The sequence below is a fragment of the Camelus dromedarius genome, chromosome 1, assembly GCF_036321535.1.
Source record: "Camelus dromedarius isolate mCamDro1 chromosome 1, mCamDro1.pat, whole genome shotgun sequence".
NCBI lineage: Eukaryota > Metazoa > Chordata > Mammalia > Artiodactyla > Camelidae > Camelus > Camelus dromedarius.
The window spans coordinates 37,502,701-37,521,071 of NC_087436.1; the positions used below are offsets into that span (position 1 = coordinate 37,502,701).

Consider the following 18,371-nt stretch of genomic DNA (forward strand, 5'->3'; position numbering starts at 1 on the left):
AAAGAAAAAGTCCTATTTTGCCATGGCTAGCTGTGGCCCGCATTATTTCATAAGAAGAGAAATCGTGACTATGGAAAACTCCAATACTCAGTGTTACACGTAAGCATGACCTAGGGCACGAGAAAGGGGGTGGGAAGCAGAAAATGGGGAGCCCGGGAGGAGGTTCCCTCGCCGTGAGGATGCGGAGGCGGCGGCCACGCCACTGAAGCGGTGGGTGAGTGGAGCGCTGCCGAGCTCCAGCCCCACCCTCTGCCGCTCCGGGGCGGGTGCGCCGTCCTCGCACCGGAAGGCTGGGGAGCCAGAGGCGGGGGGACCGTCGCGCGGTGCTCCGGCACTCCGGAGGGCCACAGAGAAGAGCAAGAGAACTTTGAACCTGAACAGTTTTGGTCAATGGGATAGCCTCCCACGCTTTGGCTTCCCGCTGCTTGACTGTGGATAGAGCCCTGCGCTGCTTTCCTTCCCCCGAACATCGGAGGTGCAAGCGGGAGCACCCCCTCGAGCCCGAGTCCGGAGCGGAGGCTGTCCCGGCCTGTCCCCCGGCAGCCTGCGCCTCGCGCGCGGCGCGGGAGTCCTCGCCCCGGACAGTGGATGGCGCTCAGGGCGCGCGCGGCATGCAGTCGCTCAACATCACCCCGGAGCAGTTCTCCCGGCTGCTGCGGGACCACAACCTGACGCGGGAGCAGTTCATCGCGCTGTACGGGCTGCGGCCGCTTGTCTACACCCCCGAGCTGCCTGGGCGCGCCAAGCTGGCCTTCGTGCTCACCGGCGTGCTCATCTTCGCCCTGGCGCTCTTCGGCAATGCACTAGTGGTCTACGTGGTGACCCGCAGCAAGGCCATGCGCACCGTCACCAACATCTTCATCTGCTCCTTGGCTCTGAGCGACCTGCTCATCGCCTTCTTCTGCATCCCGGTCACTATGCTCCAGAACATCTCCGACAACTGGCTGGGAGGTGAGTCCACGCCCTCTCCTTCTCCCCTAAGTCCCCAACCTTCCAGGTCCCCTCACTCCCCAACATATACCCTACTCTTCTGACTTTCTTGTATTTTTCTTGGTGCCAAATGAATCCAGTGCCCTTTCTTAGAACTTTCTCAACTGCGCACCCTTGGAGATAAGTTTTTTGCTGCCTTTGATTCTGTTCCAGCGTTTTTCTCCTCATCGCTTAGAGATGGAAGTAAGGGAAATGCTTAGGAGAGGTTCAGGGCAGCAAGATGGGAAGTCGCACCACTCTTCAGTTGTTTCAGCTCCCCTTTCCATAATTACCAGGATTTTCCCCCTATTTTTTAAAATAACAGTGAGATAAAATATTTCAAATAATTAAAGCTCCAACATTCTCCCATTTTTAAGTTTTATATATATATGTATACACACACACACACATATATATTAAACTTTAAAACAAATATAATGCATTTGCAGAATAAAAATCTTGAACTGTCCTTTTTAAAAAATATATTAACAGAGTCACACAGGGAGAAGGAACACAAAATATGTGTCCTGACTGATAAAGGAGGAGAGATTAATTTCTCGTCCTTCCTTAGAAGGGGAGCAGAAATGGCAGAGAACCATTCCGAGTCATTGTTGGGAGCAGTGTGTGGAGAAAAACTGGCACTGCACTTCACCAAATGATCCAGTCCTTCCAAAGAGACACAACTAGAGTGTGTCTTTGTAATCCATAAGCAGTCATTGAGTGTATTTGCACCAATGCTTAAGATGTACCTTGAGGAGGGAGCATTGGTTATACCTGTGCTTTTATGGGTTGGTGTATTCTTATGGCCACATCAAAATTCTTATAAAGTGTCTGGAAATATAGAGGGAATGTGAGAGAAATGAACTATTATTTGTCTTCAAGCTCTGCTGTTTCCACCCCTTGGCAAATTACTTTTATTCTCACAGCAAGTGTTTCTTTCACCCTATCATTACCATTTTGAGATCTTCAATTTATCTCTCTGGTGTTGCTTTTTTTCATTAATTTGCACTAAGTTTATTGTTAGTAGATCAGGATGCTAAAATCTTTGATTCCCATCTCGTCTATGATGTAAATAATTTCCCAAATGCACTAAACATCAGAGTACATAGCGTTGGCTTGAAAGTGACACATAATGCAGAGTCATAAGTTGACGTACAGACTTTTTATGCACTCTGATGAAATCATTGCACTTGGGCATTCTGAAGTTGCCAAGTGCAGCTAACTCCACAGAGTGAATTTCTAAATGCTTGTGAAGGCAGATTTCTGAAGCATGTTTGTATTGCTGGCTGATTATGACGCCATTTGTAAAGATGAACGTAGTTCAGCAAAGTGGGTTTTTATACTGGGAATCAAAAGACCTGGATTATTACTTTGACATTAATATAGGTTAATTCCACATGTCAAGACTTAGTTTTTCAATCAAATACTAAGGATTCTGGAAGCTTGGAAGTGGAATGAGGCAAATCTTTAGCACTTATTATCGGAGAACAACGCCTGGGGAAGACTGCACGGTGGACCTTCCCTCCTGAGAACTCTGGTGGGCACTGCCAAGATTTTTCTCAAACTTTCTGTTTTCCTAATAAATGGTGGACATCTCACTTTAACTTCTAAATGCTGACAAAGGGTAATACATTGTTTATGTATATTTCGGGGTTAGTGTGAGGATAAAGTGTTTTAGAAAAAGTGCTTTGAAAAAACTGATCATTCCATGAAAATGTAAGGTGTTAATTCTTTTAAGGAGTGTTTAACTGGAGACAGCTTATGTTCATCTGGGACCAGATTTATAGAATAAAGATTCTTGTAAATTGAATAAGCAACACCAAAGCTGAAGTTCAGAGGAGAGGAGAGATCTTGCAAGGGTACTAGAGATAGTGGTGCAAAGAGAACTAACTTGTACTTTACAGGAGAGGGTAATAATTGCAAAACTCCCTTGATAAATGAACAAAAGAGAGTTCAAGGGACTACAATCTAAGTGTCAAGAAGGCTTCACTGAAGTGGGGATCTTGATGAATTCAGACTGGTTCCAGCAAAGAAAGAAGGATGGAGTACTTCCAGGAATGGGGGTCTACCTAAAGTGTGGAGGAAGGGGGGAGGGTATAGTAATTTTAAAAATAATTAAAATAATAACAACAACAATAATAAAAAGTAATTAAATAAATCAAACTAATTACCTCCTCTTCTCCCCCCCAAAAATAATAAAGTGTGAAGGAAAGAAAGAAGGTAATAGAGTCCAAGGACACTGCGTAAGGAAGGCATTTCAAGAATATATAGTTTACACGTGGGGAATGTGGGAGGAAATGAGACAGAAAGGTAGGTTAGTGCAACTGGAGAGGAAAAGGTGTATTAAAAGTTCTGTAAATCCTAAGATATGAACACCCCTGAAATTCCTTCAGGAGTAAGGTCGGAAATATAAACAAGCAGTGAAGACTACCAGGAGGTGACAGTGGCAGAAGGGCGACTGGGTGTCTCCCAGGGGTGGGATTTCTGCAGGCCAGGCCAGGTGTGTGCCCAGGGTTAGCACATCTTCTTTTGTTGTCATTGCTATTGCCTTAATTATGGTTTTTTTTCCCCAGAGAGAAATTCCCACCCTGGGAATCCTGATTTTTGTAATGTTGGCATTTAATTCAGATTTTTAAAATAAAATACAGTTGGGTGACAGAAAACCTCTCTGTGGGTTTGGCCACAAATCATGGGCCTCCAGTTTGTGACTTCTCTACAAAGTGTTTCTGACAATGGTAGAGCTGGAAATGACGATTTCTTTCTTCTTTTAGTCCACTCATTTCCCTTGTTAGGGACAGAAGGTGACTTCTGAGTCAGAGTCTACATTTTGATAAGGTCTCTAGGTGACTCACATGCACATGAAAATCTGAGAAGCACCACTTTTCAGACTTGGTTGTACGGAGAATCTCCTGAGGGGCTTTTTAGTTTTTTTGAAGTATACTGGATTTACAGTATTGTATTCATTTCAGGTGTACAGCATAGTGATTCAGTTACACATATTTATATTTTTTCAGATTATTTTCCATTATAGGTTATTATAAGATATTGAATATAGTTCCCTGTGTTCCCTGTAAATCCCTGTTATTTATCTTTTTTTTTATTTGGTGGTGTCTATCTGTTAATTCGATACTCATAATTTACCCCTCCCTCATCCTGTTCCCCTTTGGTAACCATAAGTTTGTTTCCTATGTCTGTGAGTCTCTTGCTGTTTTGTATATAAATTCATTTGTATTATTTTTTCTAGATTCCACATATAAATGATACCATATAATATTTTTCATTCTCCGTATGACTTACTGCATTTAGTATGATAATCTCTAGGTCCATCCATGTTGCTGCAAATGCCAATATTTCATTCTTTTTTATGGCTGAAGGGCTTTTTAAAGTGAACTGTGCCAGCCCCAGTCCAGCCTAGTTGCATCTGACTCTCTGAAGTCAGTGTGTGCTGACTTACAGAGTGCATTGTGCACATCTCTGCCCAGTTCCCTGTTTGGGGACATTATGTTGTCGGCTTGAAATTGCTCGTGGCAAGAGTATTTACACCATGGAAATTGGCAGCTACAAGTTAGGCCTTTAAAAAAAACCCACATAGTTGTTACCCAGCATACTAATGAGCAAAGCCATTGAGTTCCTCTTTGTATAGTGATGGCACCATGAACAACAGGGGAGACAATGTGTATCCATAAATATTTAGTTTATTTACGTGAATTACATGCAACTCACAAGGAGATACGAATGATCCTCAGCATCTAAATGTTGCCCATCATCGAGGCAAGCTGATGTGCAATCTCCTTCATATACCCTGCATTACCACCCTAATATTGGCTATCTTCGACCTACCAACTGGCTCATTCCCACAGTACCCCTCAAACTTCTTCCAGGATAGAGCGAGCAGGAGTGGGGATTCGCTTCCCCCAAGAATGATATATAACATTTGCTTCTGACTTTTCTTTTATCACTAATATGAGGATGGAGTTGTATTGCCATAGCATTTAAGAGTCAGGCCTTGGAAATTCCGTTTCTGTTCTACTCTCTGATCTACTTAGTTGGACTCTAGCAGGGAACTTGCCCATTGTGTGTCTGGGGCCATGGAATTTACCTCTCCTTATCTGTAGCCTGTTCTTCATTTTGTGTCTTTCTTTCTTCTCCTTTTATTTCTTTCTTCACAATACTTGCATTTTCCTCCAAATACACTGACTGAATGTGTTCTATTTTTTCCAGCTGAATTCAGGGTAATACATTTTACTTCTGAGTAGTGGTCCAGAACACTTTGCTCTCTTCTCTATGTTTCCATAAACTTCTTCTTTTTTTTTTTTTTTAACATTTTTTATTGATTTATAATCACATTTGACAATTTGTGTCAAATTCCAGTGTAAAGCAGAATCCCCCAGCTATACATGAACATACATACATTCACCATCACACCCTCCTCTCTGTGAGCTACCACAAGATCCCATGCATACCTCCCTGTGCTATACAGTATAATCTTGTTTATTTATTCTACAATTTTGAAATCCCAGTCTGTCCCTTCCCATCCTCCGCCCCCTTGGCAACCACAAGTTTGTATTCTATATCTGTGAGTCTGTTTCTGTTTTGTACTTAAGCTTTGTTTGTTTGTTTGTTTGTTTGTTTGTTTTAGATTCCACATATGAGCGATCTCATATGGTATTTTTCTTTCTCTTTCTGGCTTACTTCACTTAGAATGACATTCTCCAGGAGCATCCACGTTGCTGCAAATGGCATTATGTTGTTGGTTTTTATGGCTGAGTAGTATTCCATTGTATAAATATACCACCTCTTATTTCTTCTCTAGGTTTCCACAAACTTCTCTTTTCCATCTTTGTTATCTTTATGTCTCTGTCTCTTTCTTTATGCTCTGCTTTTTAATGGTTCTCACATTTACCCTTAATTTTTAAGAGTGTGTTGCCAAAGCCTAGTATACAATGTCTTTTCTTTCATTATTCATTTTTGCATTAAGGCTATAGTCAGGACTCTCGTTTCTTTGCTGATGATTCTGAAATAAGTATCTAATCATTATCGTAAACCATAGTCTCTCACCTGATCTGAAGACTAGGCATTTACACATGGATATCTTGCCTGCCTCCAGTACTCTCTCACCCTATTTTGTCCCTCTGCCCAGGTCTAAACTGTTATTAATAGTACCACCAGTCATTCTTGTACGCAGCATTTCTTAGGTATCGGCCGTTGTGTCCTGGATATTTTAGGTGTTGAGAAAGCTGTGCCCTTGTGGAATAGCTAGTTTCACATAGAGCAAGAGGGGGAAGGAAGCATTCAAAGAGAAGATAGAGAATGCAGAGGATTTTCTTGATATTAGTGTTCCAGAGTGCACAGTGGTGCAAGCACGGTGGAAGTGTTGGAGGGGAATTTGTGTCAGATTGGGATGAGCTTGTATGAGGATCAAGGCCAAGGGATGGTCTAAGAGAATGGAACTTGTGGTGACAGGGAAATGTGAAGTTGAGGCTTGGGGGGATTAATTCTGAAGACCTCCCAGAAGGAAGTGGAAAATCAGTGCTAATTCTAATCTTTTATGGTTCTTAGCATTAATAAGGAGAGATGGGGAATGTCTGTGGGAGGAGTGGAGTGATGGCTTTGCTAGGAGCCCACAGGGCTCTGTGCCCCTTTCTTCCTGCTGTGGATGTAGTTCCAGCCAGAGGAAAGAACCGACTTCCCAGCTGTGCGCGGAGCTCCGTGGCTCCTCCTGCAATCCTGCTGTGGGCAGTGAAAAGAACTTTCTAATGGTGGCTGACAAACTGAGTAAAAGCTCTTCCAGAAAAAGAGTTCCAAAAATACCCTAAGTAATGGCAGTGTCCGTGGGAGAAGTACACATTTGATGACTACTAGCTTGGGTGGTCAAATGTAAAAATTAATTTCCTCATCAGCTCATATGAGAATTCCTCCTAGACCAGTGGTTCTCAACTTCCCAGAGGATCACGTGGGGAGTTTTTTAAATGATGCTGGATTCCTTACCCCTAGAGATTTTGATTTAATTGATCTGAATGATACCTGGGTATCAGATTTTCAAAAGTTCCCCAAAAGAAAAGGTTATAATTTGTAGCCCAGGTTGGGAACCACTGATGTAGTTCAAATGCTGAAGATTAAAAGAAATAATGTATGTAAAGTACTTAAATGGCACAATGCCTGTCACATGTACCAGCACAATATAGCTATTATATATTTTTTTAAAATAGCAACTGGAGTTGGAATGATTGGAAAATGCAGAAGTAGGTTGCATAAAATGGAGTCCAACATGGAACTCTGAAGCAGTTCTTTCATTGTGTGCAGCCAATCACATCTTTACTGAAGCCCTTGACCTTTTCAGAGTCTTTCAAAATGGATTTGGGAAGAAGTCAAAAATGATGAACATGTTGGGATCTAAGATAGGCAAAGAAGGACTGGAAGAATGATTCTCTCACCTGGAAACTAGAACTTTAATTCTAAACTAGCACAGCCCACAACAAGGTCTTAGGTCTGTTTTATCCCGAGTCATAGTGGCTGATGTGGGTGTGACAGGATTAAGCAAAGCTCCCAAGCTTCCTCAGAACTACGCCTTTCTCTCTTTTTAATAGATCAGGTTTTGCATGAAAAAGAATTTTCCCGCAGGAAGGACCAACGTACCAGAGGGAGGATAGGAGGGGAAGAAAGAACACTCACTGCACTCAGCATGACTAATTTAGGTGTGTTTTTAGAGATTTTAAGATAATAAGTTGTGAAATGGGCTACTAAAAGAAGTTATTGAAATTTTATTTTTTGGTGAAATGATCTCAGTTCTTTAGACAACTTCAGAGCATGGGGATTAGACTGGAATGTCTGGTCTGTTTTATCATCTGATTCATGGTTAAAAACATCACTTTTCTATAACATTTCAGAAACTTCAGAATCCTAGGGGGAATTTTAATTTGATGAGACTGATGTGAAATCAACAATATTACGGGGCTTTTAAAAAATCTTTTAACAGTCATGATGAAAGCTGTGGGAAAAGAATAGTCTCATTAAAGTAGAGAAGTTTAAAAAAATAAAAGAAATGAATGAAAGGGAGGCCCAACAGCAACAACACTTTGGAAGTAAAATTTAAAAAAAAGTTGTGCCCTGGGGCTAGCCTGGGGGTGATCCTCCCTAGAATCAATTATGTACATGCTTTGAGAAGAAAAGATGCCAGGGGATCAAGACAATTACTAAATTCTCTTGGGACATCAGAGCTGGGCAGTAACAGCAATGGGATTTATATAAAAGATTCTTTCTACTTAGGCACAGGATTTTACAGTTAAAGGATTTAACAATGAGACAGTTTGAAAAATTTCATTGTGCACGTAGGAAAATAAAAGGAATCTTTTTAAATTTGCTTTTCTGTAGCATAGCTCAGCATATTCTTTGATCAGTGGTTGGTTTATTAGGATTCTTGTTGTGAGTAGAATAGCCCAACTTTAACTAAAGGAAATAGAGGAATATTCTGTCTCAAGAAACTGTGAAGCTCAGAATTAGAGATAGTTTCAGGCACAGCTGGATCCAGGTCCTCCAACAATGGCTCCAGGGCTTTGCCAGTCTCCCTTTGTTCCTAGCTTCACTTCCTTCTTTATTGTAGTTTCATTCTTGGGCTGTCTTTTGTCAGGTATGTGAAAGATGGTCCCTGGAGCTATAAGCTTACATTTTCTTTAAAACTCCCTGTCTCAACTCAAGCGTCTATCACAGTTGAATGAATAGACAAAGTGTGCTATATATACATAATAAAATACTGCTCAGCCAAGTTCTGATAATAAACATTCTGCTAAATGAAATAAACCGGACACAAAAATGATAACTTTTATGATTCCATTCATGTTTGCCTATCTAAAAGAGACAAATTCATAGAGCTAGAAAGTAGATTACACATTATTTGGGGGCTGAAGGGGAAGAGAAATAAAGAGTTATTGCCTAATAGGTATAGACTTCTGTTTGGGGTGATGAAAATGTTTTGGAAGACAGTAGTGACGGTTGCACGACATTGTGAGGTAATTAATGCCAGTGAATTGTATACTTAAAATGTTTAAAATTACAAATTTTATGTTATATACATTTTACAATAAAAATTTTCCAAAAAAATTAAAGAAAAATTTCCTCCTTATATCAGGAGGTGAGAGAGGATCTTTCCTGGTAGCTGCAAAATGCTCTGGAGAATTCCAGACAGCTTAGCATCATTCTCTTACCCATAGAATCCATCACTGTGGCCCAAGCTATGAAATCCTCTGCTCAAGTATCAGTCATGTACCCATGCTGGTGGGGAAATACAGGGGGGGAGGGCCAGGGCCACCCCCACTTCAATGACTCGGATTGAGTAGAGTTGCTATGGGGAGATGAGGGGAACAGCTCCACCACGGCACCCTGGCAACCTTGCACATCTTCCTATAGGACAGGTAGGCAAGGCTTAACCACCATCTGACCTGAGTCTTGGCAGAATGCCTGGTGACACCTGGAGCAGGGGGAGAAAAGCCTGGTGGGTAGCCATGGTGAGGCAAGTCTCTGTCCCTGTTTCCTGGGGGACTGACCACTTCTCATCCATCCCCCTAGTTTGATTTTACTAGAACACCGGACTTCCCACCGTGCCCCCACTTCAGGCCCAGCTACAGGCCTTTGTGTAAGTCTGTAAAATTGCTTTTACTTTAGGGTAGAGGGGGTGGTCCTCATCTGCAGAGTACCCATTGTTCATGCCATCGGCCTCCTGGCCATTCAGGTTTGGTGTCTTCTTTGGGCTGAGGGACCCAGGGAGCTGACACCGTGTTGATCTTGTTTTACTGGTTGTGTTTTTACCTTGTCTCCTTACTGACAGAATCTGTGCAGTAGGAGTACTTCTGCCCTCTTAGCCACCACACTGCTGTTTGGGAATGCTTGACACTCGACAGGAAGTTATCCTGAAGGTAGGAAGGCATGCAAGTTAGACGATCGTGCTTAATAGAGTTGCCTGCCTGTGGCTACTGGACTGAGTCTGACTGATGGAAACTATAAGCTCCCCAAACATACGTCTTCCATCTTTGGTTTCTTTGATGTCCTCCCACAGAGCATAAGCTCCGGGCTAGGTTTTTCAGGACCAAGCTCAACCAGAGTTTTGAAGAGCCTCCCCTGGTGACCTCTCCTGGTCTGGAATGGATGCGGGCATCTCCCTGAGTTGCTCCCACCACCATTACACGCTTCTTTTCAGTTCCTTGAGCCGCCATGCAGCTGCTTTCTCCTGGTGCTGGAGATAGGCCTTCTCCCTCTGCTAAGGAATTATTGAAAGGTCAGTGAACCGGCTCTGGGAACTCCATCTTGGCAGTTCCTTCTTAGTCTGTCTCTAAAAAGGATTTAGCAGAAGCTGAACTTCTTGCTTCTTTTCCTATCTTAAAACTATGGATTTCTAGTGATTGATGTTGAAGTACTCAAGTAAGTGTTTATTGTTTGTATCTATCTATGCAAAACTAAATTTGTTCTCCCTATGGCTGTGTTTCTGAGAAATACATCACCTTTTATACCAGAAAGATTGCAGATTATTAAGTCTCCTTATAACATGTTCTCATATCCTGGGAGAAATAGAAGAGTCAGATTGTTTGGTACAGTGAAAATGAACATGTACTTTAAAGTCAGACAGTCTTAGTTCTAACTCTGTTCTACCATTTACTGTATTAAACAGATTGTAGGTTACATTTCCTTGCACTCTATCTGCCCCCATTAGAAGACGAAGCAAAGAAGTTAATAATGGATGCTGCTGCCCCACAGTGGTCAGTGCAGCCCCAGAAACTACAAGAAAGATGAAGTTTTACATCGTACTATATTTTAACAAAAATATTCATGCATATCCAGTTCTGATGATATCCCATTGGATTTCAGTATGAAGCAGCTAGTATTTACCTATTTTCACCTGTAAAACTTGAAAGCCCCTTTCAATATACGGATGAAGAAACATTAACATTATTCAAAAAAAAAAACTTCCTGTGAAATTGAGATACCTGCAGACATTACAGGTTGGTAAACACTGTGTTTGGTGTTGGGACAATTATTTAATTTCTCTTTGCTCTAATTCCCTCATCTGTAAGCTTGGGAAAACCTATGCCCACCTTACAGGGCTGCTGTGAGAATGAATGACCCCACGTGGAAAGGACCTGGCACTTAGAGGGGACCCAATAGAAAGAAACAGATTGTTATTCACAGCTGTGAAGTATTAATCAACAAATCAGACTAAACCAAAACAAACACGTAGATACAGAGGACAGAGTAGTGGTTACCAAGGGGAAGCAGGGAGGGCAAAATGGGTCAAGGGAGTCAACTCTATGGTGATGGATGGAAACTAAGCTTTTAGGGGTAAGCACACTGTAGGGTATACAGAAATTGAAATATAATATTGTACACATGAAACTTACAATGTTATAAACCAATGTTGCCTCAAGAAATTTTTTTTAAATGTTAGGTACATTTGTGTGTAGAATAGATGTATGGCCAATAAGGGTGATTGAGTTAAAAAAAGACTGTATGTACATTAGTAATATCTCAGATACATATGATACTCATTTATACAAAACAATCTCAGGTAATCATGTCCATTGATAGTTTATTTTTGTTACTAAAATCTTGAATAATTACCATGAAAATACTTATTTTATTCGCAAATGTGAAAATCCAAGCTAATCATTTGCATTCAGAAAACAAAAAGAGTGCTTGATTTCTTTTATTTCAGAAGCAATAATACATCCATCGAGGAGAATTAAGTGGTAAAAAATTTGCCAGGGCTATTGTAGATTTTGTAATTCCTTGCAAAGCTCTTATGTCTTTCCAGGCCAGTCCGGACTGCAGGCACGGTGTGGCCATGCCAGCGTTAATACAAAGCTGTCCCACTGCCTCGTGCCTCCCTCTTGTAATGCAGGACCTTCAGTTCCCTCAGCTTCTTTGTACCACAGTCCCCATCCCTCCCCAACTGAACCTCCCTTGATTATGAACATGCACCACCAATTACCTTGTGGACATAACTTGCTTGCTGTCCAGCTCATGGTGTGACAATGTGCATCAGAGCACCTTAATTGGACCACCAGAGTGATGGCCACTGTGAATCAATGACCTCAGTTTCATGACTGCTGTCCTTTGACTTTCCCATGCTGCTGGCAGAAATTTGCTGGGATCTGGGCAATTCTGGTGCTAGAGCCTCACTCCGTACTGTGGAGAAAAGTGGGAATTATACTATTGAAATTAATACCAAACTCTCAATATAGAGCTCTCTCTGGGACAAGTATTATTATCCCCATTTTACAGAGAAGAAAATGGAGGCACCAAGAGATGGATTTAGTGTATCAGTTATCTATTCTGTATAACAAACTACTCAAAACCTGGTAGATTAACGAGACCACTGTTTGACTTGCTCGTGATCAGCAGGTTAGCAATTTTGGCTGGGCTCAACTGGGCAGTTCTTTTGCTAGTCTCATCTGTGGTCACTCATGAGACTACATTCATCTGGTGGTTTGATGGAAGCTCACTGTTTTAGAGGACCTTAGCAGAGACGGGTTATCTCTGTGCCACGTGATTTCCTTTACACGGAGGCACCACATTTCAAGAGAATGAAAGCAGAAGCTTCAAAAGCCCTGGAGACCCAGGATTGGAAGTTGTATAAATGTCACTTCTATGATAAAGCAAGTCACATCACGGACCCAGATTCAAAGAATGGGGAAATAGAGGTTCCTCCACTTGGTGAGAGAAGTGGCAAAGTCACATTGCAAAGGCTGGGGGTTGCAGGCAGTAATAGAAGAAATTTGTAGCCTTTCTTTGCTGTTGTTGTTACAATCTCTCATCCATCACATTAAGTAAATTGCCCAAGCCCATATAAATAAGAATTGATGGTGTCGGCATCTGGAGGCACCTGCTTCAGCATTGGGGTTTTAACATAGTGGCTACACTGGAAAGAGGCACACTTTCTCTTTCTACAGGGCATTAAGCTCTATCACCTTCTTCTGCCCCATTGGTCTCCAGTGTTTGACTACTTAGTTTGACCCTCAGACCTGGTTTAAACCTGGAGAGCAAATTTCTGAAATGACAAAGTTGCCGTGATCTGTTCCTCAGAAATGTCCTGCAAACTGCCTCTCAGTAGCTCTGCCAACTAGTCCACTAATACGTGGACCCTACTACACGCTCGTATTCACGGAAGCCTACACTGACTCAGGCATAGAAGTAGCTGTCAAGCTGTTCTGCAGATGAAAACGCATGCTTGACTTTAAAATTTTTTTCCTTTACTGCAATATCTACAAACAAGAAGTGATTTATTTTCAGGAGGAGGAATTTTATTAGATCCAAATCTAGTCTAAGTATCACTGTGAACCTGATCTGAACAGTGATTTCTTTAGTGGATTCTGAGGGAGAAACAGCATTAATGTATTTTAAAACAACAGTTTTACTTTTTTTTTCTTGAGAGCAGAGTGATGGAGGCTTAGAAATTAGCACTGATCTCATGCTTAAAGCAAAGTAAGTGAGGACTTAATGGACTAAAGCAACACTCTGGGTAAGGTGTAGACCCTGTGAGAATTTTACGTGACTTATAAGTAGAACCATTCGGTTTAAAATACAGATCTTCACATTGTGTTTGCAAGATGCTAAAACAGTTGGTAAAACAGCCAGCACATTATTCAAATTAGATTTTCAGTGTTGAGGAAATAACACATCTGAATTTTATGATTTTGAAGACAGAATTTATTTGCCTATATTTGATGTCCTTCACTATAATGTAAGCTCCATAAGATCAAAGACTTCTTCTCTCTTGTTTATCTGGTGCTGGTTTGTTGCCCAGCAATAAAACATTCTTAAGAGCACATAGAAGGGTCTTTCTAAATATTTTTTGAATAAATTAATACATACCATCTTATCTGTCATTGTACTGATATCTGAGGCTTTTAAGGAATCAGTTGTGTTTATTTTTGTGATGTGGAGAAGAATGAGATTGCATTTATCTTTTGTATATAATATTTTTGCTTTTTGGTTGCAAAGAGCAAAGATTCGATATACCTCAAATAATTGGAGTTGTGGCGAGGCTATTTTGCAGTAATAAAGAGAAGGGAATCACTTTTGAATTTAAGGACAGTGACAGGTATGTAGGTCTCATGGAAACTGATGTGGGACCCAAAGTAGCAGCCATGTGGAGCTCAGCATGACGAATTCATGAGTCTCCAGGGCTCGGCCATGAATGTGACTCTGCTCTTCTCCAGCAGTGGAAAGGCCTGCTGTTTAAATCTGATTGCTTTTTACTACCTTGGTGTTTAATCTTTTTGGCATATCCGGTCTTTTTACTCTCTCCTATCTTCTGCCTTCTGCTTTGCTCTCAGTAGCCCGAATAAACCCTCATGCTCCAAGTGGCCCAGGCTAGGTACAGTATCAAATTCAAAGAAATGTAGTCCAGTGGCCAACATTAACATAAAATAGTTTTTAATGTTTACTTATATGCCTCCAAGTATTTGAAAAGGTTTCAAATCACTTCTCACAAGATTATTTCTCAAAACTCCCTTCTCTGTTCCACTCAGGTCTTTTCTTAGTGATGCCCCACAAAACTCTTCTCACCTTGCTCATGCATCTTTTCAGGACACCCCAGACTGGAGATACAGTGTTGCTATGCTAATACTACTAGAAAGCCGTCCCACTGACTCACTGCCCCTCCTGTAATGCAGGACCTGTGGATCCCTCAGCTCCTTTGTTCTGCACTCCCCATCCCTCCCCAGAAGAGTCCCCCTTGATCATGAACACATGCTCCTGTGATCTGTGGACATTCTTCTGTCTAATTCCTTCCTTCACCCATGTCACCCTTTTTTCTTATCTTCTTTTTCCCTGTTCTCCCTATTCCTGTTCTTCTCTCTCTCCTCGTCTTTCCCTCCCTGCTCCCCTTTCCTCTCTCTTTCCCTCTCTTTACATCTCAGACTTATTCACACAAATATCTCATCCCAATATCTACCGCCCCCAACTTATTCCACACAGTCTGGTTAATAAAATGGCCCCTAGAGGGACATATCCAGGGAACATTTCTCTTAGTTAAGGAGTGATGGTGGAGGGGAGAAAGGAGCTAGGAAGACTCATATACTAATAATTGCATCCTGTTATATTTGTTTGTCTTTAGGTTTTCTATTTTCTAATAACCCTTATGGCCCCCACTCTGACTCATGTCTTTTCTCTATACCCTCTGGCTTCATTCACACTGTATTCTTATTTTATTTCCTAAGTCTTAGGTAAAAGAGAAAGAATCCGAGTGGCTTCGACTTTGGGCACGATGTGGTCCAGTCAGCAAAGGACTAAGGGGAAGGGGTGGGGTCATGTGACCCACACATATATCTCCCTCAGCAGACAGGGAGAGAGGGCTGTGCCTTAGGCTGGCAGGATTGGCATACAAAGCAGGATTTTGGGTTCCTTCTTTAGGAAATCCCGGAGGCTGCAAAATACATTAGGCTTGCATGGACTCCAGAGAGGTTAATGGAATAATTTTCTTCTTTTAAATTTATCTGTGCAATTTTCTGGTTATTGGAATAACTGTTTTCTGTGATCATTTGCAAAGTTATTTCAATAAAAAGTGGGAATTTCATGTCAGATAAATATGAACCTTGGTTAGTTATCTAAATTGGATTTGGTTTTTATCCTTGACAGACTTCATTGTAAATGGTCTTTCTTGTAGTAAACATGACAAAGAAAGACTTTCTCATTAGTGAAAGCAACTCTATACATTTGTCCCCCTTCTTTTCTCTTCCTGGAAAAAGATATGTAACAATTTTTCTTTAAAGGGAGAGGACTGGGGCAAAGACACCCACATTTTTCTATTATTGTCAGAAACTCTTGACTTAACAGATATTACTGACGAGAGGCTGACTGTATGCAAATGGAATTTGATTCTCTTCCATTAAAAACCTGAAGGAAATCTAACTGAAAAATGTTATTAAGTGAGAGACATACAAGCCAAAATAGTATGCTGAGCTGTTTGGGTTCTGTGTGGCTTTTCCACACCTTTTCCACACGTTTTAGTATCACAGACGACTGAAGTTCCTGGTGGAAAGAGGTGAGTAAATTTGGCCACTTCGCTGATAACCAGAGGATACCTTATTCTGGGACAACTAGTCCTGGTTCCTTCTAATTTGAAAGGGAAAAAGGAAGGAGCCGCTTCTGCTTGTCTAAAATGGTTCCTCCAGCACAAGAAAGTCATCAGATCAGGTGGTCACGGAACCCACTTGTGGCCCAGTTACATTGGTAACAAAAATGTTCGAGTTAGGAAATAATGCTTCCCAGGAGCAAAGTAAAAAGTCTTCAGTATATTGTGCACTTTTCTTGCTACACCGAGTCTGGGCCATGGACCAGTAGCATCAGCCTCACCTGGAACCTGGTTAGACATGCAGCCTCAGTCCCATTCCAGACCGACTGAATTGGAATCTGCATTTTAACAAACTTCCCCATGAGGTCCAAATTCACAAGAAAGTTTGAGACCCACTGTCTATAATACATGATTGCTGTGTTCCATTTGGGGATAGATTATTTTGACCAGTGGTAATAGGCCACCACCGAGCACTTTTCATTAGCAAATAGACAGGCTACATATTTCTGTTTGATTTTTTGTTGTGCCATAGAGACAGTTACTACAGTAATCAGGACTTCTGCCATTAAAGCTTGTTTTTCCCAGCCATCATTATACCAAGAAGGGTGTGGAATTTAATACACAATCAAGTTAACTTGTCTGCCTGACTTCTTGATGACCAAAATCCAGCTGAGCCAAATTAAATGGGTGAAAATTTCCTCAATGTAAATAAACTTTCATGAAACTGTTTTACTCTGGTTTCTAGAAATTACAATTTTCCTTAATAAATCTCTATGTGATTGGACGCTTTTTCTCCTTTCTCTAGCCTACGCCTGGATTTTCAGAGTGATATCTAGGGATGTTATTATTAAAGTGTATTCATTCTTTGATAGGCTTTGATCGATTTTTTTGCATTTGTTCATTTATCCATTCATTTACTCATTCAACTAAAATTTGCTGAATGCCTAGTCACTATGCTGAACTTGAGACACAAGGGTAAACAGTACACAATATATATTGTGTAAAGATTTTGAGGAAAGACAGCAGTTTTCCTGGAAAATGTGAGTTGTACTGTGTGCCTGGAGTTTAGCATTCAAAGAGGACGTGGTGAGAGATGAAGTTGGGGAGAAAAGGAAGAGAAATCATGAAGAGCATTCTAGGGCTGTGTTAGGGGGTTTGAACTTTATTCTGAAGCAGAGGCACCACTATTCTGAGGCAGCAAATTTCAACCTAGGAGTTGTAACCTATTAAAGAGTCTTAAGTTCTTTGGTGAGTCAGGATAGGCAATTTTAAAAAATTGAAATGTAGTAGAATAGAGAATTTCAAAGCACATTTACATAGTAAAACTTTTGGCTGTGCATACACACACATGTGCAGTAAGAAATATCTTTTAGGTATGTGTGTGTATGTGTATATGTAATGTAAAGATATTTCCTATTGTGGGTCATGGTCAAAACCCCTACTGTAAAGGGAGTCAAGTTCGAGCAGGTATAATTGACCATAAGCAAATTAAATCCCTCAGAACTCAGCAGTGCCATAATTATGGTCCATTGCAATACACAGTGCCAATACTTTGTTTCAGGCAAGCCTCAAAATTGGATTACTAAACTGGAGGAACTGATGATGCAATTTCTAAAGATCAGAGATAATTGGAAAACTGACTTACCTGTGGTTAATTGCTGATAAAGTAGTACTTTTTATCCATCTTGAAATGTGTGGGTGTGGATGAGAGTGTGACAAAGGCAAACTGTTTAGATGAGAGTCTACAGAAAGATGTAAGTAGTGGCTGAGTGGATAAAAAAAAAAGTATGGCATCCTCTTTCTGGATAACATATTTTTGGATTGTGTTAAGTGCAGAGGTTACTAAATTATAACAAGGGAGTCCCACTCCTCAAAGAAATTTTCGAAAAAATATCCCAACAAGATTTGAAAACGTTTAGAAGAACAAAATGGGAAGTAAGCAGAGAGATGTGGAAGATGTAGAGATGAGGAGTAGAAAAGAAGGAAAAGAATGATCATGAGCTGTCTTCAGAGTCTAAATATATAGGCAGGAAAAGAATTAAGTTGTACTAATTTGGCAAGTAGTGAAGTCATTTAAAAGAAATAAGATAGATGCTTCCAAACCACTGACTCCCCTAAATAGATATCTTTTGTAAGGCCTGTTCTCCACACTAATTATGGGAAACCTGTGGTTTGGGGGCTGCTTTTCCCCGTGGCTGAGAGCATATGTTCTGAAGCCAGAATGCTTGCTCCAGCATTTATGGGAAATTGGAACAACCTTGGGCAAGATGCTTTATATCTCATTTCTTTCCACAGATGGAGGTCATAGCCATACGTACATTATGGTGTTGCTGCCTTGCAG

At 41.0% G+C, this 18,371-nt stretch overlaps 1 protein-coding gene across 1 annotated transcript in view; it reads left to right on the top strand.

Annotated features, from left to right (window-relative positions):
- The first annotated feature begins 289 nt into the window (after nt 1–289).
- Nucleotides 290–18,371, top strand: part of QRFPR (pyroglutamylated RFamide peptide receptor) — a 40,394-nt gene continuing 22,312 nt past the window's right edge. Inside the window, exon 1 of the mRNA XM_010985537.3 lies at nt 290–951. Within this exon, the coding sequence (XP_010983839.1) occupies nt 612–951 (340 nt within the window). The 5' untranslated portion in view covers nt 290–611. The remainder of the gene's footprint in view (nt 952–18,371) is intronic.